This window comes from Cataglyphis hispanica, chromosome 4 (assembly GCF_021464435.1).
Source record: "Cataglyphis hispanica isolate Lineage 1 chromosome 4, ULB_Chis1_1.0, whole genome shotgun sequence".
Classification (NCBI taxonomy): Eukaryota; Metazoa; Arthropoda; class Insecta; order Hymenoptera; family Formicidae; genus Cataglyphis; species Cataglyphis hispanica.
The window spans coordinates 1,892,378-1,918,908 of record NC_065957.1 but is presented as its reverse complement, the minus strand read 5'-3'; the positions used below and the strand labels follow the sequence as shown (position 1 = coordinate 1,918,908).

Genomic DNA, 26,531 nt, shown 5'->3' with positions numbered 1-26,531 from the left:
AATGTTAAGAATTTAGTTGAAGCAAATAATTATGATATAAACTGACTTGTGTACGTGCATGTGTATATATGTGATAATAGTCTTTCATTACATACTTTATCTAAAAGAGTAAGTTTATGAATGAAAAAAGAGTACAAATATATGATGCACAAAAGATGATGCAATAATATTTGAAAACATAAAAAGGGTGGGAGGGGGAAAGAACATGTGCAAGGTCTGAAAATAAAAAATTGAAACATAATGTTTATATAACGTTTATATAGTGCTATAAACTGTACAATAGATATTCGAAAAGTACTAAAATGTGTGACAAAAATGCTGGATATAATACAACACTAAAACGAATCCCTTGTGATGTCACATCATCGAATTTTGATTTTTTCTTTTTAGCGCTTCATATTTATGTCACATCGTATATGACGAAAAAGATACTAAACGTTTTATATAAAATTATCAATATTAACCTAGTGCCTGATTACGCCTTTACCAAATATTTGTATTTATGTATAATTCACACAATAAAATAAATATTATATTGTATTTAAAAAAAAATCTTATTTAGATGGTATCGCTGATTTTGGGCTTTATAATATAATTATACTATAGTATATGGTATTTAAAATATATTCATTTATTATTTAATATACAACAACATCAAAAGGAATTCGGAATACGAATTGCGTCACACGATTGGTATTGCAGCATACTCAACATCGATCTATTATTCCCTATTATTTTCTTCCTTTTGTTTATTTTTGACCATGTACAATTCCAATACATTTTTTAAAAATAAAAAGAACACTATCATATAAAAAGATATATAAAAAAATAACAAAAATTTTAATTGTTCTTTATACAATTTAAAATACTAGATTGATAAACAATTGTTATTGTTTTGTACATATATCTTCTAACAAACCAAATAAACAACAAATTCCTAAACTAATATTTTTTTCAAAATTCGTAACATATTTACAGAAGTCATTTACTGCTCACATATATACATATATATTTCTGATATATTTAAGAAATTATAAAAATCTGGCTTCAATCATGCTAAAAATCATAATAGGACTATTTATCATTTACATTTTTTTTTTAAATAATAATGATGCATATTTACTTTAGACAAGATCGAGGAATAAAGTATAGAAAAAATAAAAAGTTCACACATTTTTGCATTTTTAGCTTTTTAACATTTCTCTCTCTCTCTCTTTATTTTTTTGTTTTATATTCAAAATAAAATATTTTTAATTTAAATTCTGTTTCGTAAAGAGAAAAAAATATACAAACATAAAGAATAAAATATGCGTTTTCCTTCGCACAGTTATCGTTTCGAAATCATAACGTTCGAGGTCAATAACACTTAATATATTTTCCTAACAAGCGTCCCTAACCTTTGGCATTTTATTGGAAAATAACATTTACTTCATATCCCGTAATAGAAAAAAGTTACGCAAAGTACTGTGTATTTTAAAAGAATGGATCTCTCATTCTTAGAACAATCAATCGAAATGTATAGATCGCTGGTATCTATAAATCGACTTTATAAATCAACACTAGTCTCATTGTCAGGGCGCAAATCTCCTTTCGTCAATATGGCCGTTCGATTCGCGTCACAATAGATTTAACTCGTTGCTTAAACTCACCAGGTATTGCTTGCAATGTTTTTTATGCTTAATGCAGGCAGGGCGCTTCTTTTTCTTGGAGGTAGCAGCGGCGGTAGCGGCCATCAGCCCATTACCGGGCTTTTCCTTACGGGGTGTCGATAAGTTCGACTTGTTCGCAGGCATCTTTCACCCAATTCCAGCTATTTTAGTTATTTTATCGTCGATTATTATATCAATTATTATACCAACTATTATATACCGATTATTATACCAATAATCCGCAGGCGTCAACAACGATTAATAAGAATAAATTTAACAGTCCAGTGAGAAAAGAAAAAAAGACAATTGATAACGATCCAAACTTTCCTACTTCACTTAACACAAGCTGCGCACAGATACACGTGTACGCTACTGTGTGTGCGCGTTAGGCTGCGATCGGGGAAACGCTAGAGATGCTTTCAAGCATTGCCTTAACCAATCGGAACAAAGAAATTTTTACCCCTTTTGTCCTGATTGGTCAATCAAATTCTTCGAAGCATTTCTAGCGTCTCTCTGACTGTAACTTATGATGCACATTCGACTAGATTTGACCGCGCTCAGTCCGAAACCACACCCTTCGCATTGTTACTTGATGAATCGCCAAATTTTTCGAATTTTACGCCAAACTTTATAACATAATAGATCAAAAGTCAAGCAAAGTGGAATAAAAAGATCTTTTTTAAATGCTTAAAATATTTATATTGGTGTAATTAGATATGTAAAATAAAAAAAGGAAAAAAATAGAGAAGCCTTATAACTGTCCACACATTGCAACTATCACAATTGGACATTTATCAAGTCTTGTTTAGTGCCACCATTTGCATTCTCAAGACGAAAATCATAAGTTGTATTTATCTTGGCGCTGTATATAAGCGATGAAAGCGTTTGACTGACCAATCAGAATAAAGAAATCTTTGCTTCGATTGGTGAATCAAATACTTTCAGTGCTTGCAACGTCAAGACGAACATAACAGCAACAGGATTTAGCGGACTCAACAATTGAGCAATTGTCAATGTTCGATGTTGATTTGTTAGTTCTAAAAATAAAGACAATCATGTTCGAGTTTGTTAAATGATAGTTATAGACGGAATTTTTTCTATGATGAAAAGAAAATTTACGATAAGAGGGGCATCAGTAAACACCGAAATATAAGTTTCCCTAGTATGATAAATGGAGAAATGGGGATATCCATATGATAAACGAATAAGATAGGTATCCCCACTCCTACCTTCACCTGGCTAGGGGAACAGAACGGATCATTGTCGGGCAATGTACAGTCTGATCAAAAAATTAATTCGTAACATAACTCATAGCCATAGATATACATAAAGGATAAACCGGCAAGACATATTGTGAGATGTAGCGTGGAAACATATGACGTTCCTTAAAGAAAAATTTTATTTTACATTGAGATTTTGCATCGTAATATCTCTGTTTATAAAACACGTACGGCGACAATAAAGGTATTTTTTTATATATATTGTGCATATATATATATATATATATATATATATATATATATATATATATATATATTACAAAATTACATACGTATAACATGAGATTATGTTTGAGAATAAGAAATGTAGATAAAAAATCTACATTTAGGAAAAGTATTTAAGAATATGCGTTTCGTCACGAATCATAAGACCATAAATGTAAACATAATAAGGTCGCGAAGGCCGAACACTATGTTGAAAAGTTGTTGCCGAAATATTTTACGTACTATCATATTATACGCAGAGTATTAAAGTGCATTAAATATATTTGAAATTATGATTATATATTGAACGATTGATGTATCACTCAATTTTGCGATTTGATTGTTTAAATGCGCGATAATCTTAATCTGAACCCTGCCGTCGAAGGATGAAGCATCGGACGAAATATATTTAACTTTAAATATTTTTGAAGAAATAATAATTATTTATAAGGATCCCAACAAAACAATAACTTATAATATTGATTCCGGTCTTGATTAAATGTGTATTTATTCATATCACTCAAAATACGCTAAAAGACCTATCGTAGCGATATATTTACGTTATAATATTAAATTATAATTATTATTTGAGATAGGCAACAGATAATTATTAATCTTATCAAATTATGTTACGATATTTGTCGCGATCGCGTTTAAGAAATGAATTTAACAGAGCGTCTTCGCACTGTTTCTTTACAGTTTAAGTGTATGTTCGTCGCGCGAATGATAACACGTAGAAAAGGAACTTGAGCGTCTCGCCCCACTACAATTCTATTCAAGTGTTGCCGTACGAACGATAACAAAGTCGTGATATATAAACAATAGTCAATGTTTACGTCGCCAAGGCCAAATATCATGTTAGATATTGTTAATTTGCCGTCGAAATATTTTACGTACTATATATATGCGAAATATTAAGTTATATATTTATTTTAAAAGATAGATCAATTATTTATTATTAAATTATTTATTATTGTTATAATAATTGAATTATGTTAAATATTTGATTTCGCGATTTGATTGTTTTACATCACATTCCTAATCCAAATTATTTCTAGATCATCGAAAAATCAGTTGTATCGTGGATAATATATATTTGACTTTATGTATTGTTAAAGAAATAATTATTGTCCGTAAAGATTGCAAAAAAAAACAATAATTTTGATTCTTATTACTTTAATTCTTATTTGATTAAATGAATAAATTTTAGGAAATATGCGATTCGAGATCTATCGTCGCGATATATATGTAGCTACATTTTATTAATAAATGTAAATTAATTATTAATTATATCATAACAGTAAATAATTTTTTGATTCTCACCGCGTTTAGAGAAGGAATTTGACGGAGCGTCTCACACGGTTACTTTTTTCTTCGAGTGTTGTCGCACGAATGATAACAGAGTCGAAGTCGATGTATATACGTAAATGATAGTGCGCCAATGTTTACACCGCTGAGGTCGAATACATATGTTATTATACATATGTTAACAATATCACGTTACTGTAATATTTTTGAGAGGCTGGGAGAAGAGTAGAGAAAGGAAAGGAAAAGGAGTTGGAAAGAGGAAAAAAGGGAGGAGAGCGAAAAGCGAGAGAAAGAAGGACAAAGTAAGAATATAATATTAAGTAATAATATTGTTCAATTTTTAATTGAATTGTTAAATATTATCAGTAAGAATTATTAAATATTATTAATATCTTTAATGTTATTTAATTTTATTAATGCTATTTTATTAATGCTATTTTATAGAAGAAGAAGAATATATAATATTAAATAATAATATTGTTATCGTAATAATAATAAGTTATAATATTGTTGTTTAATATTATTATCTTTCATTTCTTCAAAATTTTTTTTTTAAGCAAACCCGTAGAAGGCACGCGAGACGCGCGCTGCGTGCAAGTAAGTCATAAAATTTTAACGAATAAGAATGCGAGAAAAGTTGTATGTTAAAGTGGTGGTAAATCGTATGGTTATGTTTAATATAATATCTGGGATGTTCCAGTCTTTCACTTTCTCTGCCACAAGGAGGCTCCCAATCGTGCAACAGCTTCTGAAAGTATTCCCGATGGTAAGTGAGATATTATGTGTAATGTGTCCTACTTTTTCATAAAGTATTTTGTTTTATAATTTTTTTATTGCAATATCAATTAGTAACAAGATACAAAATGCTAATTGTATCGCAAAAAAAAAAAATTAATGACTTCTATTATGGTATGACCGTGCTTTCATAAATGTGTATAAATAAGTGAAATATTATTTAAAATATATTGGATCACGCGATTTCAATCAAGCCGATCAAGAAGCAATTAAGACTCTTGATCTTTCACTGATGAAATGTTGAACCATTATGAGAAAATCAAATAAGTTTTCTTGCAAAATAAATTAATATTTTTGTATCTTATAGTTCACTTTTGATAATACAGGCTGGTAAAATATATTGAAAACTATTTTTTTCTTATTTGTGAATTAATAGTTGTAAATAGTTGTAAATCTTAGTCGATTGTCATAAAATCTACTTTTGGCTTCTATCAAATATCAAATAAGTTATGTTTTTATTATTATAGCATACACAAAAAAAGAAGAATTTCTGTTATATATTATAAATCCATAATATCAACTAACAGCAAATAATGGTATAATAGAAAAATTTATTTATTGCAATGTATTTTGCATGAAAAGATTCACATGATATTTCTCGCTTCTAATATTATATAATTCAACATTATAATAATATTATTTTTATAAGTGTTTGTCCAAAAAGTTGTTGAGCAAAAAATGTATTAATTTCACAGATATTATATTAGTTAAACCTATTTTTTTATAATGATATTAGAATAGAAAAGTGAGTTAATTTTGAAATATTCAATATAATTTTACACTCTTTTTAAGTTTTCTGTAATATTTTTAGAAATTATTTGCAATTAAAAAGGCGAATATCCGACCTCACTTCTTTCTTTCGCAAAAGGTCAAAAAAATTAACTACGCTAGTTTCTAAGTATTTTTAGTGAAACTTGCACTTACGTATAATGCATATGCAGAAAAAAATTAAACCAATCACGCATCTAATATGAAAAAAGTGACAATGTAGCATTTACATTAAATGCATCAGTGGTTAATTTTTCTATGCATATATATTATACGATTATGCAAAACACATTTAATGTAACATAGTACAATAGCATCTTTAAATTAATACAACATTTAATAAATGCGTTTTACGCAACTCTTCTTTCGATGAAATAGCTTCGTTGAAATGTAATGTCATATTATATGGCGGCTATAGAACTTTTTTATAAAAATTAAATCATTTTGAATGAACAATTACGATTTCATCAGTTTCATCTTCGTTAATAATATGGAGCTGACATTGCCTATAAATTTATATCACAAAGTACAATAATACATAATACAACTATGAGACTAATTATTTCATTTTTTCTTTTACTTTGCTAATATATTTATATATATTTATTTATTACATATTTATTATAATATATTTTAAAGAGCATAACAGTCGGAAAAACCATGATTTTATCCTTGGATCACTCGAGCTGCATATCAATTTTCCGTACAAATTCGACTTATACATATCATTTACTGACAATGAGATTACTTATTATTTACTTGAAAATTTCTCAATGCAATATTAAGTGTATTATATATGTGAACGATACGAATGTGATCTCGAAGAGCTTAATGTATTATGCAAATATCATTGAGACGATTGTCCAATTTTTGCATCTGATTTCACTTTTGTGAAAGTATATGTCTAATAGTTTCGAAATAGAATTACGTAAAGTAAAAAACAAATTAATTTCATATAAAATTTAATATTGATCAAAATAATAGAATTTATCTTAGTTTAAAAAATCATTTGTAGAAATTATTTGTGTAAATTAATTTAATATTATAATTTTCAAATTTATATATTTTATGAATTTTATTTCTTTTTTAAATTTAGAAATTTTTGATTGTATTTTAGTAAATAATACATAAAACACAAAAAAGCACGTGAGGCATGTGTTTTATAATATTTTCTAATATTTTCTAGTCACTTAAAAATAAATTATTAAATATTCTAATAAATAAAACAAATATTTATTTCTTATTTTCAGATCTCTAGATAAAATTTCAAAATAAAATGTTCCAGTATAATCTATCCAACTTGATAATATCCAGCTTAATAATAAACTATAGCGATTTGTGGTAGTCTGCATTGTTTATTTCATTCTGCATTTTCTTATGAATAAACAATCATGTGATTGCATCGAACGAATCATAAAATAATGCACAAAGCGTACAATAAAATAACGCAAACAAATCGTTCTAACAAAAACAAATTTTATTCAGTATATCAAAGATATGTTTTATGAAGTAAAATCACGAAAATTTGACAGTGAAAAGAAAAACAAAAAGTATTCATGAACTTAATTGTTTAAAAAACACACAAGATTAATAAAAGGATTCAAAAGCACGACCAGTGAAAGATGGGCGTCGCGACAATAATCAGTGCCGCTATAAAAACTGCCACCGTCTTCTTTGGCATTGGCAAGATTACTATAATTCCAGCACTGATTATAGCGCTCGCATACTTTAATTACGATCTCATAGATCCGGAGAATCATCCACGTGTAACGAAGGAGTTGAAAAAAAGTTACGACTTTGTTGTAATCGGCGGCGGTTCGGCCGGCAACGTGGTCGTTAACAGGTTGACCGAAAATCCCGAATGGAATGTGTTGTTACTGGAGGCCGGAGGCCACGAGACCGAGATAACTGACGTGCCAATACTGTCTCTGTTCTTGCATAAAACTAAAATGGATTGGCAATATCGCCCTCAACCGCAAGACACGGCCTGCCAAGCTATGGTCGATCATCGATGTTGTTGGACCAGGGGCAAGGTAGTAAATATAATAAGTCAAAACGCGCGAAAAAGAAAAAGAAAGCAGCATCTGAAAGTATTAAAAATAAAATTATTAAAAAATCAGTATTTTGTATATTCAATAATTATAAAATATTCCACACTAATTAAGCAGCTCTTTTTTATTGATTTTGAATTTAAGCTAAGCTTGTAACAGAAGTAAACTGTGACAGAATTTGTAATTTTAATTTAAATAAATAAATTTTTATTTTTATACATTTTTATACATATGCAAAATTCAATATTCGTATAAAGAACAAAGTATTGCTTCGCGTTCGATAAAATATAAAAGACTATTATGAACTGTTATTAATTCCGAAATATTCCGAGATATTTAATACATTTGCTTTATAATTATACTTTTTTATTTTTATTACTTTTTATGATTATGTTATTCTATTTTGCATAATTTTTACAGTCAACTAATTAACATTTTAGGTCCTTGGAGGATCTAGTGTTTTAAATACAATGCTGTACATTCGTGGCAATCGACGTGATTTTGATCAATGGGAAAGTTTCGGAAATCCTGGTTGGGGATATGAAGACGTCCTTCCATATTTCAAAAAATCACAGGATCAAAGAAATCCATATTTAGCACGCAATACAAAATATCATAGTACAGGTTTGTATTGATGTTTCAATTACTGTGTATGTATGTGATAAATATTTTTTATTATTTTATTTTCATTATATTCGATTTCCCAGGGGGATATCTAACCGTGCAGGAGAGTCCTTATGTCAGTCCATTGGGCATAGCGTTTCTTCAGGCTGGTGAAGAAATGGGTTACGATATTCGTGACATTAATGGCGAACAGCAAACCGGTTTTTCGTTGTTCCAATTTACAATGCGACGGGGTACAAGATGTAGCACTGCCAAGGCATTTATACGACCTATTCAACTGAGAAAGAATTTCCATCTTTCCATGTGGAGCCACGTAACTCGGGTGCTGATAGATCCGCAAAGCAAGAAAGCACATGGAGTAGAATTTATCAGAAATGGTCATAAAGAGGTGGTATTTGCCAAAAAGGAGATAATTCTCTCCGCCGGCGCTATCAATAGTCCACAATTATTAATGCTTTCGGGTATAGGACCACGTAACCATCTAGAGCAACTAGAAATTCCTGTAATTCACAATTCGCCCGGAGTCGGACAGAATCTACAGGACCACATAGCAATCGGAGGACTTGTTTTTCCAATTGATTATGAGGTTGGTATTGTAATGGATCGAATGGTAACCATCAACTCGGCACTGAAATATGCTATCACTGAGGATGGTCCATTGACGTCCAGTATCGGTCTCGAAGCAGTTGGTTTTATTTCTACCAAATATGCCAATCAGACTGATGACTGGCCCGACATCGAGTTCATGATAACGTCTTCGGGGATCAGTTCCGCTGGTAGAAATGCAAAAGATGCTCATGGTTTAACAGATGAATTTTACAACGAAATGTTCGGTAAAATCAACAATCGCGATGTCTTTGGAGTATTTCCAATGATACTCAGGCCCAAGTCGCGTGGCTATATTAGACTGAAATCCAAAAACTCTTTGGATTACCCTCTACTTTATCATAATTATCTCACTCATCCAGATGATGTGGCAGTGCTTCGCGAAGGTGTAAAAGCGGCAGTTGCTTTCGGCGAAACAAGAACTATGAAGAAATTTGGCTCTAGATTTCATAGCAAACCAGTACCCGACTGCAAGAATTTTTCACTTTACACTGACGAATACTGGACATGCATTTTGCGGATTTATACTTTGTCTATATATCATATGAGTTGCAGTGCTAAGATGGGTCCTCCCAGTGACCCCATGGCGGTCGTGGATCCAGAGCTCAGGGTTTATGGAATCGAGGGTCTACGAGTTATCGACGCGTCAATCATGCCAGCTATTACCAGCGGCAACATAAATGCACCCGTTATCATGATTGGCGAAAAAGGCGCCGATTTAATAAAGGCAACGTGGATGCGTTCGTCCCATTTCGAGAGAAGCAACATCACTGCCGCTGCTTCTTGATACCTCAATCGATTTAATAATATATTGTGTAATATAATGTAGTTAATAACTCGATTCTGCAATCGTTTTACCCTGCGCTTTCTCTGTAATCATTAGTATCAACAATTAAGTTGACTTTATTCAATTAATTTTATTTTTTTTATTATTATATTTATCATTTATTATTATTCTAGCAGTAATATATTACATTTATTTTTTCTTCATCAATCAAGATCATCAAACCCACTAAGAATCAATAGAAATTTAAATAAAATCCCTTTCTATATTTATTATAATTAAAGATATTCTAGGATTCAGAATTTTTCTCTTGATTTTTTATATCATTAATCTTGAATACCCTGCCTATATTTTTACAGACTGATAAGTTTATATCAGCAAATTTTATAAAATTATGTATAGAATTCAATATAAATACAATTTATATTCAACCTATTCAACTTATTGATAATTTTGAATGGGGAATTCCAAATGATAATTTTTCTATATATTATTAATTACTCCGTTTTATTTCTAATGAACTTGGAAAAATCGCCTTATCTTCTATTCTTATCTTAAACATTCTGCCCTTAATAAATATTAATCTTTTACTTCATTATTAATACTTTACTCTATCAAACAGATCCTATTGATTATATTTTAAATTTTCACAAATACTTTTTTCTATCAATTTGAACTGAAGTCCAACCCATTTTGAATCTTCCTTCGTAATAATTAAACAAATTCTATTCTTAACATATCTTATCTTTTTTTATACAATTATAAAAATTTAAAACAAACTTAAATTCAAACTTTAAAAATTAATTCTAATTTTTTAAAATAGTTTTATCTTTAATAATTCTTCAAAGAAATAAACCTAACTTTAATATATAATGATAAATAAAATTTTTGAAAATGTAATACTAAAAGTTCAGGATCTTAATTAAATTTATTCTTGCAAATACATTAAAGAAATATAGAAAAATATACATGTAAGAAAATGTCTATTAATTTAAACATTTTTATTACCCTTTTATTATTTTAACTTTTACTATTGCTTTTCTTATTTATTAAATGTAAAATTCATATTTTTAAAATTATCTCAAAAATTTTTCCATTTAAATAATCATTATCAAAATGAATTAATGTTATTTAATTAAATAAATTAATATAATTTAAATTAAAAGTAAAAATACACACATTATTATTAAAACTGCATTTCTGTTATTTTTGTATTATACTTATTCTTTTTTCGGTTGTTATATTTCCTGAAACAGCGTTAGCAAACAATGAATTTTACGTTTGTATATTTTGTCTCTATGATTTTATAAGTCTATGATTAAATTCATTATAGTTCTGAAAACTCGACCTTTGATACGGACATGCCAATCGCTGCGTTCCTATTGGTCGTTTGCTTACTGTCGAAAGCGAATATAGTTGCGCAACTGCGCGAGAGAAAAGAAGAATACATGAAGGAGCATGAGAAAGAGAAAGGGTAGTCGACGCAAGTTGACCCGTATCTCCGCGCTAGGCTCCGAGGCTCGAGCGCGCTTGTTCCACTCGCGACTCTTGGGTGGTAGGAAAACATCAGGGCTAAAACGAATTATCGCCGCCGTTCAGCGCGAATCGAGACATATTTCCGTCGCATAATCGTAAAGTGCACCGAGCGTGGTGAAGCTGTCGCGATCGACATCATCGTCGCGAAGTGACGTGCAAATCAAAACGTGATAGTATGATGGTCTGATCGCGGTTCCAATATGACCGTGGACTTTGTTGACTACTTCTGGGTGAGTGTATCGCCTATTATTTCCCCTTTTTCCTTCCTCTCATCCGTCTCTCCCTTCTTAATCGACGAATATATTTTACCGCTATGCATTTTAATGTTTCATCAGCGAATTTAGGTTATGTCATGAGAGAATGCATCCCTACGTATTTGTAATCGTGATCTCGTCGTTACAATTTTCCCCATCCCATTTTGTTTCCTCTCCCTATGCGATTATTATGCTCTATTCTGCGATATAATCATGTTATACTCGTCAGCACAGGCTTTTTTTCTCTCGTTTCTTTCCTGCCTGTCATTTATCGTTTTCTCTCACTCGCTGCAGCTCTCGACGTCTCACTCCTAATTTTCGTCTCCTCTTACGCACGCGATCGACATTTTACACGCTTTCCTTCTCTCGTACAGCAGATATGTATATCTGCTACATAATTCTTACATATTTTATGTCGCGTCGAAGTATTATACATAGTAAGAAAAACAAGAAAATTATCTATTGAACTCTCTCGCAATGCATTGACATGTGTATTGCATTCTTATATAGCTTGGCATATACAAAGTGCCGGGTTGTATACTTATATGAGAGCAAAGGACACCTGTACTATTACGTCAGTTTCTTCGTATTTATATGATGATAATTAGCCTTGTCTAATTGCAGGAAATATTCATGTTTTTGCTAATATCTGATTGTATAAGTAAAAATTTTAAATCTTCTGGTGTGAACACTGCAGATTATTTATAAAGGAAATTCTTATCTCGCGATTAAAACATTAATCTTTTCCAATCTTTTGCAATCTAACTGTCAATAACTTATTTATTTTTATTTATTCAATTTTTTAATGATATATTTTAATTATATTTTATCTCTCAAAAGAAAGTTTTAAAAATATATATTTTTATATTGATGACATAACACACACACACACACACACACACACAATATATATATATATAATTAATAGCAAATAAAAGAAAAAAAAATTGCCTTTTTTATATATAGTGTACATTTATTTCTATATTATTATTGAAAATCATGAGCAATATTTAAACAAAGTATATAGATTTATATGTTTTTTACAATATAAAAAAGCTTTTTAATTTAGGAGTACTATTTAAATTTTACTAATCATTCAAACATATTTTCCTGTCATTCTTCCTCTCTCAGTCATGTATTGATAAGATAATTGTCGCTTCCCTTTTCAACACTGTAGTATCCTATTGAAGATTATTTTATATTTAATGTAGAATATATATTAGGATGTCATATAAACTGCTTAAAAGAATACTGCAAAACATTATTTCAATAAAATCAAAATAAGAATTGAGATGTATAACCCTCGCACATAATAGGTACAATAGGATGACAAGAGCAATAACATATAATGACAGCTTATTGCAATGCCACTCGAGAGTTCTGGTCAATATGAGTTTACTGCACGATCAGAGTTCAAATGTTAAATGGCTAAATGATCTTAAGTACTGTTCCAGCACATATCTTCAGCCATGATATTCTAATTGTAAAATGCTTTTCATACAATTATATACAAAAGCTTCTTAATATGAAAGTAACATTTTGAATAAACTTTTTATTTGTAATTTTTTGCTATCATTTTCTAGTTAATTTTTAAGCTTTAAAAAATATAATTATATGTATATTATTATTATTATTATATGTATATTATAATATTAAATTAAAGCAAATAAATTGAAATCAATATTATATTTAAAATACAATTAAAGAGAGAAATTTGAGAAATAAAAGAACGTGTCAATAAAAAGGATCAATTTCTGCTTAAAAACATGTAAATTATACATATATGTAATCTTATGTTTTTTGAATCGAATATGTTTGTAAAATTATTTCCATATAAAAAATGAGGAGAAAATTGTTAAAATTAATCTTAGAGCAGTCAAAAATAAATGTTTGTAATATGATTAATTTCAATTTATCTTCTTTACTAATAATAAGAAAAACATTTCACAATTAAACACTTTATCAATCAAATTAAAAAATTACATAGCAAGCCATAGCAAAATTAATGTGACAGAAATTAATAGTGATAGTTCATTTTTTTATTGAAAGAATCTTTTAAATCCTAGATGTGCATTTGCATACATTATTTAATTGTAAGAATGTTAAAATAGCTAATAATGGTATGTTAAATAGCTAATATTAATTTTCCTCCATGAAAGTTTTATTAATGATGCATTAGACTTTTCAAAGCATGCCTTTGTCAGAGTTTTATTATGTATACTATTTTCTATTATAAATGTAGTATAACATGTTTATAATTTTATTCATTATTATCAGTATGCAAAAAAAGGTCTGATATTAAATATATTATTTAAATATTTATGAAAAACAGGTATTGAATTTAAATGTCGAAATCTCTTATAAAAATATGTCCTTTTAGTTGAACTTTCAAAGTGGTACCAAAGTCCATTATTCTTTTAAGAGCTTTATAATTACATTAAATTATGCACAATCTAGAGAAAATTTAAGATTCTTCCAATTCTTTCTAGCTTATTCTTTTTATCTTATTATCTTATCTTATTATTTTACGAGCAGCTGAATTAATTCGACAAATTACGTTTTTTCATGCTTAGTTATAATTATGCATATCTTAATTAATTAAAATATTAATAAGATAAGTAATAGTATATATTCTGATAATATGTAAATATATGTATGTGTATATATGTATATGTAATATATATGTATATGTAATATATAATGTATATATAAAAGGATAATGTAAATTATATATATCTTATATTTTTTAAGTTACTGATGAATACGATGATAGAATTTTTATCCCTCTAATCCTTCGCGGAACAATGTGAGATATATGTCTTATTTTTTCTCTCTCGTTTTTTGTTTTTTTTTTTGTTTTTTTCTTTGTTTAATCATGATAAAATAAACATAATATAAACGAGAGAGAAGAGATAGGACATATATCTTGCTATTCTGCGAACGATTAGATGGATAACAATTCTATCATTTATCAATAACTTAAAAAATATAAGATATTATGTATAATTTACATTATCCTTTTTTGATAAAAACCTTAAATCTCTTTTTTACTCATCATTTTTTAATAATTGAAATACTGAACAATTTCTTTTATTACTATTCAAGGGCGAAAAGAATAATGGATTCGACGTTTTATATCATAATATGAAGCATGGTGTAATCGCCAGCAAGGAATTGGCTGAATTTTTGCGTGAGAAATCAGCTATAGAAGAAAATAATTATAAGCTCCTTAGTAAGGTAGCGAAACAGGCAAGCAATAGCACGCAAGGAACATTTGCACCTGTATGGGCTGCTCTGAGAGGTGCTGCTGAGAAACTCGCTGTTTTGCACTTGCAAATGGCCCAGCGGGTAACCGAACTTATAAAAGATGTATCAAAATACGCGGATGAACTACATAAGAAGCATAAGGCTGTACGTAATTATATTTCTCTCTATTTATTTTATATATTGATCATTTCTCTTTTTAAAATATAAACACGATCTTTCTTATTCATTTATGGCCTCGTAAAGTAAGATATATTATCTTTTATACTTATAGTTATTATATGTTTTGCTGTAGGGAAATATTTTATATATGTCCTGTTTACATTATCACAGTATCCGCCCACAGTCAAATCAGTAGATTCTCGTTATCAAGCAATTAAATCGGCTGTAGTTTAATGATATGGAAAGATCATATTTATCACAACGTGCATATCTATAATTGTACTTGCATATCAATAAAATTTGTATCAATTTAAAATTGAATTAATTTAAATATAAAATAATATGTGCTAAATATTTAGGTGAAAGAAGAAGAATCGTCTACTTTAGAAGTTGTACAGAGTATACAGAATATTACAGTGACATTGCATAAAGCGAAAGATATGTGTTTACAAAAAGGTCTCGAATTGGAAAAGTTAAAAAAGGACAATGCCAGTCAGAGAGAACTGGAAAAGGCGGAGGTTAAGTTTAAAAAGGCCCAGGACGATTACAAAGCGCTAGTGGATAAGTACACTATCATACGGAATGACTTTGAGACAAAAATGACTCAAGCTTGCAGGGTACTAATTTTGGATTAAATTATTAGAAATTAGAAATTTAGAGACAATGAAACATATTAATCAATCTTTTGTTATTAAGCGATTTCAAGATGTCGAGGAGACACATCTGAAGCATATGAAGGAATTTTTAAATACATACGCCGATGTTTTGCAAGCTAATCATGAACAAGTCGGGCAAGTGCATATTGATTTCAAACGGCAATGCGTCGATATGACAGTGGAGAAATTATTAGAGCAATTCGTTCAGGGTAAATACACGGGTTTTGAGAAGCCAGGTAAAAAGATTGACTATCAGAAGACTTTTTTGCGTTTCTTGTATTCACACATGGCACGCCTATAAATCAGGTGTGATCGAGTACGAAGAGGTCATGACGAGTTTAGCCGAAATGACTAGCCACTCTCAGTCCGAAGGCAGCGTAGAGATATCTAAGGAAACATCAAAGGGCACCAACGGCGAAACAGGCGTAGCCGGTAACAGTCATAGTTCAAAGAGAGATCAGGGATTAAAAAGGGTGGGTGGTACGTTGAGGGTACTGGACGGGGAAAGCGGGAGGGTGATACTAGAAAAGGATAGAGAAAAAGAAAGACAGAAGGAAAAGGATAGAGAACTGTCACATGTACAAGCCACCAAGGCTTCCCGCCGTACTACCTCGCTACTCAACCTGTTCATGTCCAACTCCCAGGGTAGGTTTCTCTCTCTCTCTCTCTCTCTTTCTCTCTTCCATTAAAATTATGTAGATTTTTTTCCAAATTTTGTTTTCCTATAGTATAATTGTATAATTTCAACCTACCTTGGCTTGATGACATGGCTATATCTCAAGCAAAACTTTTTTTGTCTTTTTTTTTCTTTTTTTTTTCTTTTTTTTTTTTACGTTTTATCGATACATAGTGTCACCTAATCTTCGTAGAGTTACATGAAAAACCGACTTTCTTGATCATTCCTGACAAAATATCTATTCTGTTAATCCATAATATGTTCTTCATATTATATAAATATTTGTACGATTTTTGGGTAATAGCATAATATTGTATATGTCTCAGTAGGCTTTTGTTCTGCCATTTTTACTTTTATATTATTAATATTCGCGTTAAAATCACTCATACACTTGCGCAATTGAATTGCAGCACTCGATCACAGATATATCAATTCCAATATATACAGTTTTATTTATTTGTTTATGCTTATGTGGTTGTTGTGTTATATTTGCTTATACATAACGATCTAACATTAGGTGGAGGAGAGCATATAAAACCACCACTGTGTTCCAGAGGGTTTTCAATATTAATTTTAATTTAATTATACTTTTATATATATATGTGTTTGATATATAGATTTTACTTATTTCACTCATGGGAGAAATAAGCGGAAGAACAAAACAAAAAATTAATTTGTTTGTACAATTAATTATCATGTGTGCAAGCGAAAAATTTATTAAATATATTCTTTATTTTTTTTTAACAATTCTATATATTTGGGCGCATAATAATATCACTTTTTTTATTGAGTATTCTTATATATTCCAGTATTATATGTGGTTATTTAAAACTTTTCTTATTCTTTTGAACGCTCTTATGCCATTGCAAAGATCATTAAAATTCCAATTCATATAACTAACGTACATAATAGTGCGACATGGAGAGAAAAAAGAGCGGCCAATTAGTGGGACAGTATTCAAAGATGTGAGGACGATGAGTGTTGTTTCAGAAAAACAGAGGCAAGCAGGGTCGTCTGGTTCGGCACCTGCCACTCCTCAAGGAAACAACCTGCCTCCTGCTGTTCCACCTCCCAGCATCTCCAGGAATCCTCTCAGAGGATCTAAATGTAACAGTTTACATTATGATTACTCCTGTACCCTCTTTACCATACTCCCTCTCATTGTTATTAGAATACAACATGCTTTAGAAGTTACTGATATTTAGTTGTTGAATACATCGAAACATAAACATACTCCGTACTCGATTTTTGCTAATATATATGATATAATTAACAATTATCATGCTTTTGTGCAATTTCTATTTCTTTTTTCTTCTTTCTTCTTATTAAAGATATTTCAAAAGTATAAGATGCAAGAGAAAAAAACTGTATTAAATTTTATATTCCTTATAATAATGTCACGTTTTTAATTTTTTTTTTATCGAAATTATAATAGCTAAACTATTCAAATTATTCAAATTATTAATATTATTCAAATTATTAATAATCCATTTTCTGTATATATTAGAATATGAATGGTCAATTATTACTTTCTGAACGTATATAAAAATATTCATTATATATGTTTTAGATATATAAATTTATTCTGTCATATTTAAATATTAAGATATCATCTCTCATAACTTATAATATGATATGACCAATCTTATATATATTCTTTTATATTCGAGTATTCTCTATGCAAATCTTTATCTTTAATTTTTCTCTATCGGTTGTTCACTCTTTACGGTGCTCGGTGACAGTGATACATCTCCTTTTTCAATATCTAGTATATTTTAAGTCAAAACAAGACTTATATAATTCTATTAAGCAAACTATACCTGCTGACTTACAGTGGTTGCGCGTATTATGGTTCCTCCACTCTGCACTCTTTTAGAACGTCAGTGTATGTACACTAATTTTCTTTTCCTTATTAAATCACTTCAGATTAATGTTATATATCCAAGTATATTTTTTGTTAAAATTAAATTAATTATATATACTTCTACATAATATTAACTGCTGCATAACTTTACTGCTTTTTATCCATAAAGTACATGTAGAATATATATTTTTTTATTTTATTTCCATTTAAAAAATAAATTTATTGCCACGATTTTTTAGATTAAAGGAAGAAACATATTTTTTGTTTATAATTTACTAACATTAAAGGATGCTTGTGCACAAAACATAGACATATTTCTAGCATTAGAATTATATTAGGAGTCTAATGAGCAATTATTTTCATACTTCATGAAGTTTTACATATAAATTGTTTTTCTAACTTCACATATAAATTGTTTTTCTAACAATCGTCTGTGTGAATATATACTATTCAATTACAGTGATATATAATTTACATCAACTGTTTTACATAAACATGATAGAAAAATACAAAATTCATACATCTATGCAGTCAAAGTCGTTTGGCATATTGCGCTTATTTTAAAACAAAACATTCGAAAAAACTTTAAGCTTATTATGCATATATAGATTTTCAAATATAATTTAAGGAAAATTAAAAATTAAAAATAAACATATTGTTTTATTTATATAAATATCATAGACTTCAATAGACATGTTCACAACATGGTTTCACTTTTGTTTTTCCTTATGTTTATTTTGATTCATGATCATAAATAAACTAAAGTGTGAGCGGTGAGTGGGATATATAATCATGAGACTTACAATTATCCGTATATGATTTTTACATGTCATGAGTGATCCAAAGATGCTAACATATACTGTTACTGACACTTCCTGAATAACTTTGCAATTAGATGAATAACACAGAGCATAAAATTCTATATATTTCTAAAGTTCATTCTAATGACAATGCAATGAGATAAAAAATAAATAAATATATCTAAATTCTAAAGGGAGTTGGACTTGAATAGTGTTGAATTACAAGTGTGGGGTTGGCTACTGATGGGGCCTCAGGTGAGCCGTTTTTGTAAAATTCGTAATTTGCATGGCTCACGTTTATATATATATATATACATCTTATGTTTATTTTCCAAGTGTAGAAATTTCTTCTCTTCTTTTTCAATAGTAAAACGTGATTCTGCAAGCAACTACTATCTCGAAGTATATTTTTGTATTGGTGACAATCATTTTCGCATTTATGCTAATATTTCTCAATATATAGATTATTTATTTTCGAATATATATTTATGCATATATATCCCTATCTTTCTCTTTCTCAGATAGTCTCTTAAACGTTTGTTCGTTTAATGTTTGCGATTATGTTTGTGCATGCATAGTAACGTTATATTTGCTTGCAGAAAGATATGTCTCTGTGTATACTATCTTTCAAAGAGACGCGTGAGAGCAGAAGAGCGTGCAAAGCAAACTGCAATTTTACAATGTCAGTATAGATTTGGTAATTGTTAGAAAAACAATTTAAGAAGAAAGTAGGTGAGGTGCAGATTACCAGTAGGACTTTTAATGGTGGTGGTGCGTGGGGTATCTTCATATTTCTACTAACGTGACGTGTTCTATTCTATTGAATTTTATGTTTTCTGTATACTTCACTTTTTTATCTATATTTTTTCGTTTGATGTAGATATTAATTTATGTTAGTTGTTAAAATGCTGATATGCGTTTTCTCTAAAGATGAAATTTAAAAATATTTTTTCACACGTAATATAAATCTTATTTTATAAACGACATAAATTTTAATTTTATGCATTTTGTTAAATTAAAATTAGTTTTGTCCTTATTCCAATGTACGACAAATTGTTATTTATAACAAAACTTATATCAGCATTGTAGGAAATGTCAAAATTTATTAAGAATGCATATGCTAATTATTGATACGATATATATCGATTTTTTTGTATTAGATACTATTTGATCGTGTGGTGCTATGTTTCGAACACTTGGAAAGTAAATCTTCATCTCTCATTAGATTACAAATATACAGCATGTATTGCTATTGTTTAAAATGTTAATAGATTAACAAAATAATAGTCTATTTATCTTTTATACAAATAATGGATATTGTCTTAACATTTGAACTACACGCTGTATATTTATACATCAGAGTTAATAATGCAACTTTAATTTTTTTTGCTTTGTTTTTTCTCATTTTTTTATATACAATTTAGTTGCAAGATACAATGTTAGCAAAAATATTATATGTTCTTTCTGAGATTGTATTTTCTGTTACATTTTGAGGTAATAATGCCAAATCATAAAAAATATATATTCCTTTGTGTAAAATTATATTTATGCAATGGAAAATTCAATTTAAAAAAAATTTAGAATTTATTTATAAGCATAGATGTTTAATTGTATTAAATTCAAATTTGATATGTTAGTCTCACATATAGAGATGAATTCATAGTTTGGTATAGCTGTAACAGTAATCCAAATTAAATATATATATATATATATATATATATATATATATATATATATATAAGTAGCTAGTATGTATACTGCAGTCCGTCCTATTATCTACATTTGGAGTGTCCACGACCAACAGGGTTTCTTCGCAGTAGGAGAGAAAAACGAAAGGAAAAGAAGGCAAAGAAGAAGAAGGATCTCGTAGAAACAAGCAGCAACAAAGAAGAAAAGTCCGACCTGTCAGTATATGCATGCACAGCAGACCTAGTGCACATAGAGTCAGTTTCACAACCAGCATTAAGTATCGCGCATAATTTATACTTTTCAATATTATATATATATATATATATATATATATATATATATATATATATATATATACTTTTATATTTACTCAAGATAAATAGATTTTTGAATATATTTAAATTTACTCAAAATAAATTCAATATATTTTTGTTGGATGTGAATCTCAGACTCGAAATATTTTATTCTGAAATATTTATTTATCAAAAATATTATAATTTTCATATTTTTTTTATCAGTATTATAATTCTTATTTTTAGAGGCGCGAATGCATTCTTGTAATTACATTGAAAATTGTAAATATTAAATTGAAAAGATATTCAAATAAACTATTAGATGCCTGTAAACATTATTCGATATTATGTTGAAAATTATAAATGTTAACTTACAAAGAATGCATTTGTGACATTATGTGCATATGACATTTTTCTATCAGTTTAATTAAATCGAATATTTGATAATGATATTTGTTTCGAATCAATTATTTCATACATTACTCCTATAAGGCAATTTTAATATTTTAGCACGCTTTTATAGCACGCGAAAATTTTTTATGTAATGCACTGGGCCTGCTGGAACTTTTGAAAATATGTTATTCTAAATGCTTTATCACGAACGTCGTAGGGAGGATAAAGAGGACAGCAGAAAGTCGGAAACACCAACTCCGGAGGTGGACGAAGATGGTTTTTGTATCAGACCGAAGCCAGATCCTTGGGAAAATGAGAAGGGATTTTATTCAAGTTCGGATACGGATTCGGAGGACGAGAGGGAACGTAAGATTCGAGTGGAGATAAAACCTCTTAGCAACGGCGGTGCACCCATGAGCGCCAGCGTGGATGAACTGAGGGCGACAGTGGAAAATTTGTCCTTATCACCTGCACCAACAGTGAGATATTCTTTACTAAAAAAAATCTTATATAATATATAGAATATCCCAGGATTACGCATTACCTGCTAATGATAGATTCTCTTGGGACATATATATATATATATATATATATATATATATATATATATGTATATGTATGTATGTATGTATGTATGTATGTATGTATGTATGTATGTATGTATGTATGTATGTATGTAGTATGTATGTATGTATGTATGTATGTATGTATGTATGTATGTATGTATGTATGTATGTATGTATGTATGTATGTATGTATGTATGTATGTATGTATGTATGTATATATATATATATATATATATATATATATATATATATATATATTTGAACAGGGACGTAGAGGATCAAATACCGATTCCGATCATCACATGAAAAGGTCTCAGTCAGTGTCACAGCAATTAGGAGGTAAGCCAAGCTCAGATTTACTTGGCCTAAACTTGTTCAATCCTAGCAGTACACCGTCGAGCGCGTCGACACCGACCGGCAGCCATCCTTACGCCCCACTGCAGAGTCCTCCGCCGCTCTCTACGTCGCCGACCTTGTCGCAGCCACCGCAGTCCGCGCCACCAATACATTCCCATACCCGATTCCCAGGTATACTCTATTAATACTTAATTTTACAAAATAAAATTAAGAAAGAGAGAAAAGTAAAAGCAATCCACATATCATCTTTTTCTTTAGACGGGGATTTATTTTCGGAAGTTGGAGACATCACGCCGGCGTTACCGCCCAAACAATCTGCGTCTTCGACACCAACAGGGTCAATCGTCATACCCAGACCACCATCACGCAGAGGGGACGGCCCTTCGTCACGCGGCAGAATGTCACCCGCGACGATATCCCGCGCCGATAGCGTTGCCAGCCTAGAATTTCGCACAGCCGGCGTAGGCGTTGGCTCCTCACGGGGGCCGTCTCCGCTCACGATTGGTCTAGCCGATACTATTCCATTGGCGGTAGCGTTTCACGAGATAGTTCATTCCTATTTTCGCGGCACGGATGAAACCCGGTGCCAGGTGAAGCTTAGCGGCGACATGATGCTCTCGTTCCCAGCCGGCATTGTTACGGTTCTGACGAACAATCCTAATCCCGCCAAACTTACTTTTCGCGTGAGAAATACCAACAGACTGGAGAGGCTATTGCCGAACAGTCAGCTTATTAGCATGTAAGTCATGTAACATGTGCGGCAATTTCACTAATTGTTAAAGAAATGACTTTTGAAAGGGGAAACTCTTGAATGTATTATTTACAGGGATGCGACACAAACTACCGTCGATAGTACGATCTTCGAATTCAACATGAGTGCCTTAACTACGTTGCTACGGCGGCAAGCCGAACAGAATCCCTCGGCCTCGTATTTCAACGTAGACATCCTCAAATACCAGATCAAATGCAAGGACGGTGCCGGTTCTTGCCCTTTTCAGTTGGTCGCGTATTGGAAATGCGAGACGACCCACACCGATCTCAAGGTACATTCAGCTGACAAACTGTCAGCTATCTTTATTAAGAGGTATTTAAGAAGGAACTAGATCAGATATGTTAAAAATTAATACTTTTTTAATATTATTTAAAATTTTGAAATTCATGAATTTGACATTGCGCAAAAAGCATCTTTAGTTTTATAAAATATAAAATTAATAATTAAGTCATGAACTAAAATAAAGATTTGCTGTAAAAATTTTTATTTTTGTGAATATTTGTGTACAATCATTATAAAAAAATTAGTTTAATATAAAATAATTTTTACGATTTTGAGATTAAATTATATTCTACAAGACGAATCTTCACTTTAACTCACAAATTAATTATTAATTTTATATTTTAAAAGATTAAAAGTGCTTTTACAATATGTGCACAATGTCAAAGTCATGAATCTGAAATATATTAACATTATTAACTTTTGATGTAGCTGATCCGTTCAGTTCTAGTCCCAGAGAAACGTAAATATATATTTTGCTCTCTACAGTTGCGAATGAAATTGTTTTAGATCGATTACAAATATAATAGTCGCGCTATGGCCTCACCGAGTCCTTTACTGAATCTTCATGTGGCAGCGCCCATCGACGGCGGCTTCAAGTCACTCAACAGTAAACCCCCGGCGCAATGGTTATCTGACACGAATCGCGTATTGTGGAAATTCACAGAACTTTCGCAACACAGCGAAGGTAATGGAGTCGGGTCCCTGAAGGCGCGGGTCGAGCTCGAACATGGTCCGGGCAATCAGGGCACCATATTCACCCAGTTCAATTGCGAAGGGACCACACTATCGGGCATCGAATTTGAACTCATAGGTTCTGGATATAGATTAAGCTTAGTGAAGCGAAAATTCGTGTCTGGTACGTTAATTAGACTGTTAAACATCGCTCGATTAATGCATGATTATGCATATACTATATACTAATAGTAAAAAAGAATATTGTTTGTGTTATTTAAAGACAAAGGTAATATTGCACGATTGTAGCATTATTTTACTAATAAATTATAAATTATATATTTGGGATATCTAAATAGTATGTCAAAAATATGATATATTGTTTAAATAATTATTTAAATATTGTTTAAGAAATTGAGCTTTTCAAAGAGCATTATTTAATTTTCCTTTAAAAAAAAATCTAAGAAATACAATCATTGTGAAATTTTTAATTTTTATTCGCGATATATTGTTTCAGGAAAGTATATATGTGACGGAGATTCAGATTCGCGTACCAGATACGCCGCGCCGCCATCTAATGTAGATTGACGACTTCCAGAATGGGCGCCTCAATGGGAGAGCCAGCCTATTTAATATTGGTATTTGCTTAATCATTCACTGCCCATATCATGACTATCGATCATTCATAACCTGAATACGTATAAAGAATACGTATGTATAAAGAAGTCTGTTGGATATCAAATGTAAGTCGGTCGAATATCAAATGAATCTTTCTTTTTGAAAATTATGGGTCAATGCGGTTTGTTGTAAGAAAAAGTGTCATAGAGCGATATTGACCGAAGTACTATGTTTCTTTCGATAAAATTTAAACGATCGAAATTCTTTTTAACGCCAATTAACAGTTTCTTTATATGCGATATTTATGTATTAAACTGTACCATATCTTAGTAGTAACTTGTAATTACAAAATTTAGAAATGAAATATTACATTTGATGCTAAATGCATTTCGATTAAAGGCAGATTTCGATATGACTTTGCAACTAAAACAAACAAGTAATATAAAAATCTGACTTACAGTAATCATTTGACAACAAATATATGTTTTATAATATGTATATTATTTAGTTTTTTCAATATTCCGTATTAAGAATGCATTAATATTTTATTGAAAGTTTAATCATATAACATGATAATTTTGTCTATCAAATGATTAAAAGATTTTTGCAAGAAACTCTTTTGATATCCAACATATTCTCTAGCACAATCACTTCCGCCATTTGATTCTCTCTACATAATCAAAATATATATTGTAACGTTCTTTTCTCTTTTTTTTATCTTGATTCTACCAAAATATAGTACAACACTCTTTACTTTATTGTTTATATATTTTGCGTTATTTTAATATAAATAGTATATTAGTATTACATTATAATGATCAAGCGAAAGAAAAAAGTATAAACGACCTGTAAATGTCGATTAGTACGTATATAACATTTATATTTTGGGCAGAAAGAGTGTATTGTTGTGAGCTTTTCAGCGAGGAAACTCTACATACCAGCCAGTTTTTACTTTATTTTCGTATATGCAAAGATAAGAATATTAAATAGTAAACTGTGCGATTAAACGCGAATAAAACTGTCTTATCGAATAAAATGAGAGCAAAAATGTGTATATGTGTGAGAGAAAGAGAGAGAGAAAGTTTCAAATCAACGATACTTTTTTAAACGTTAGCGCATGTTCGATGAGAGGCGAATCAAATACAGTCCTGTATTTTTGAACATTTTAAAGTTATAACACACAATTTCGATGTTGATAACAGGACTCTAGTTTTAGGTATAGCTAACGGCGAATGCTAAAAAGAGTTGTTTATCTAAATGTTTCAAACTGAGATTCTTGATATTATACGTAAAATGCTGAAAGTTTTCTATTTATCAGGATGCGGCGCGTTTCGTTCTTTCGCCAGTAAAAATATATTTCTGTTGGGTGACACTTGTTTTCACATGCCACTCTTGTTGCCACACGAACTGTTTAATTTGTAATCAATCATAAGGTTATAAAATACTCTACTGATGTTGAGGCATTTCATACAAAATTATGATTCATAATAAGTTAGTATTTTAAAGATATCATTAGACGAGCAATTTATTTGTATCAATATTTTTTATCATCATTAAAATCAATTACTTGAAAATTAATTACAATTAATTTTTGAGTATTTTAGATT

The 26,531-nt window shown here is 30.0% G+C and overlaps 3 protein-coding genes across 21 annotated transcripts in view; 2 read left to right on the top strand and 1 right to left on the bottom strand.

Moving 5' to 3' along the window:
- Nucleotides 1–4,504, bottom strand: part of LOC126848738 (proteoglycan 4) — a 48,323-nt gene extending 43,819 nt beyond the window's left edge. For 2 of the 8 annotated variants that reach the window (XM_050589863.1, XM_050589862.1), the window contains exon 1: nt 1,650–2,012. In XM_050589863.1, coding sequence (XP_050445820.1) covers nt 1,650–1,793 — 144 coding nt within the window. In that variant the 5' untranslated portion in view covers nt 1,794–2,012. Of the gene's footprint in view, nt 1–1,649; nt 2,014–4,456 lie in introns of those variants that run through there. The other 6 variants (XM_050589872.1, XM_050589871.1, XM_050589860.1 and 3 more) reach the window with 5 other exon arrangements.
- Nucleotides 4,505–4,619: 115 nt separating this feature from the next.
- LOC126848740 (glucose dehydrogenase [FAD, quinone]-like) lies at nt 4,620–10,410 on the top strand. Of its 2 annotated transcripts, none has more exons than XM_050589876.1 (5): nt 4,620–4,743; nt 5,142–5,207; nt 7,255–8,037; nt 8,496–8,679; nt 8,763–10,410. In XM_050589876.1, the coding sequence occupies exons 3-5, from the start codon at nt 7,627–7,629 to the stop codon at nt 10,070–10,072; spliced, it is 1,905 nt and encodes a 634-aa protein (XP_050445833.1). In that variant the 5' UTR covers nt 4,620–4,743; nt 5,142–5,207; nt 7,255–7,626; the 3' UTR covers nt 10,073–10,410. The 2 variants fall into 2 exon arrangements, with proteins under 2 accessions (XP_050445833.1, XP_050445832.1); XM_050589875.1 differs by lacking the exon at nt 4,620–4,743 and adding an exon at nt 4,996–5,038.
- A 1,138-nt stretch (nt 10,411–11,548) lies between these two features.
- Nucleotides 11,549–25,677, top strand: LOC126848917 (F-BAR domain only protein 2). 11 transcript variants are annotated; one of them, XM_050590261.1, is made up of 14 exons: nt 11,549–11,835; nt 14,965–15,270; nt 15,645–15,902; nt 15,982–16,177; nt 16,248–16,586; nt 17,608–17,724; nt 21,086–21,224; nt 21,874–22,135; nt 22,490–22,539; nt 22,612–22,751; nt 22,839–23,319; nt 23,407–23,623; nt 24,142–24,490; nt 24,824–25,677. In XM_050590261.1, the coding sequence occupies exons 1-14, from the start codon at nt 11,806–11,808 to the stop codon at nt 24,892–24,894; spliced, it is 2,955 nt and encodes a 984-aa protein (XP_050446218.1). In that variant the 5' UTR covers nt 11,549–11,805; the 3' UTR covers nt 24,895–25,677. The 11 variants fall into 11 exon arrangements, with proteins under 11 accessions (XP_050446218.1, XP_050446225.1, XP_050446217.1 ...); XM_050590268.1 differs by having other exon boundaries at nt 11,550–11,835; nt 16,248–16,373; nt 22,490–22,751; XM_050590260.1 differs by having other exon boundaries at nt 11,550–11,835; nt 21,086–21,176; nt 22,490–22,751.
- The last annotated feature ends 854 nt before the right edge of the window (nt 25,678–26,531 follow it).

What these genes read in the sequence shown, in the direction of transcription:
- LOC126848740 (XM_050589876.1), top strand. Translation starts at nt 7,627, where the DNA reads ATGGGCGTCGCGACAATAATCAGTGCCGCTATAAAAACTGCCACCGTC. An exon ending in GTTGTTGGACCAGGGGCAAG is followed by an intron (nt 8,038 to 8,495) that starts GTAGTAAATATA and finishes TTAACATTTTAG; the next exon opens with GTCCTTGGAGGATCTAGTGT. An exon ending in TACAAAATATCATAGTACAG is followed by an intron (nt 8,680 to 8,762) that starts GTTTGTATTGAT and finishes TCGATTTCCCAG; the next exon opens with GGGGATATCTAACCGTGCAG.
- LOC126848917 (XM_050590258.1), top strand. Translation starts at nt 11,806, where the DNA reads ATGACCGTGGACTTTGTTGACTACTTCTGG. An exon ending in GTTCATGTCCAACTCCCAGG is followed by an intron (nt 16,587 to 17,607) that starts GTAGGTTTCTCT and finishes GTGTTGTTTCAG; the next exon opens with AAAAACAGAGGCAAGCAGGG. An exon ending in CCTTATCACCTGCACCAACA is followed by an intron (nt 22,136 to 22,489) that starts GTGAGATATTCT and finishes ATATTTGAACAG; the next exon opens with GGACGTAGAGGATCAAATAC.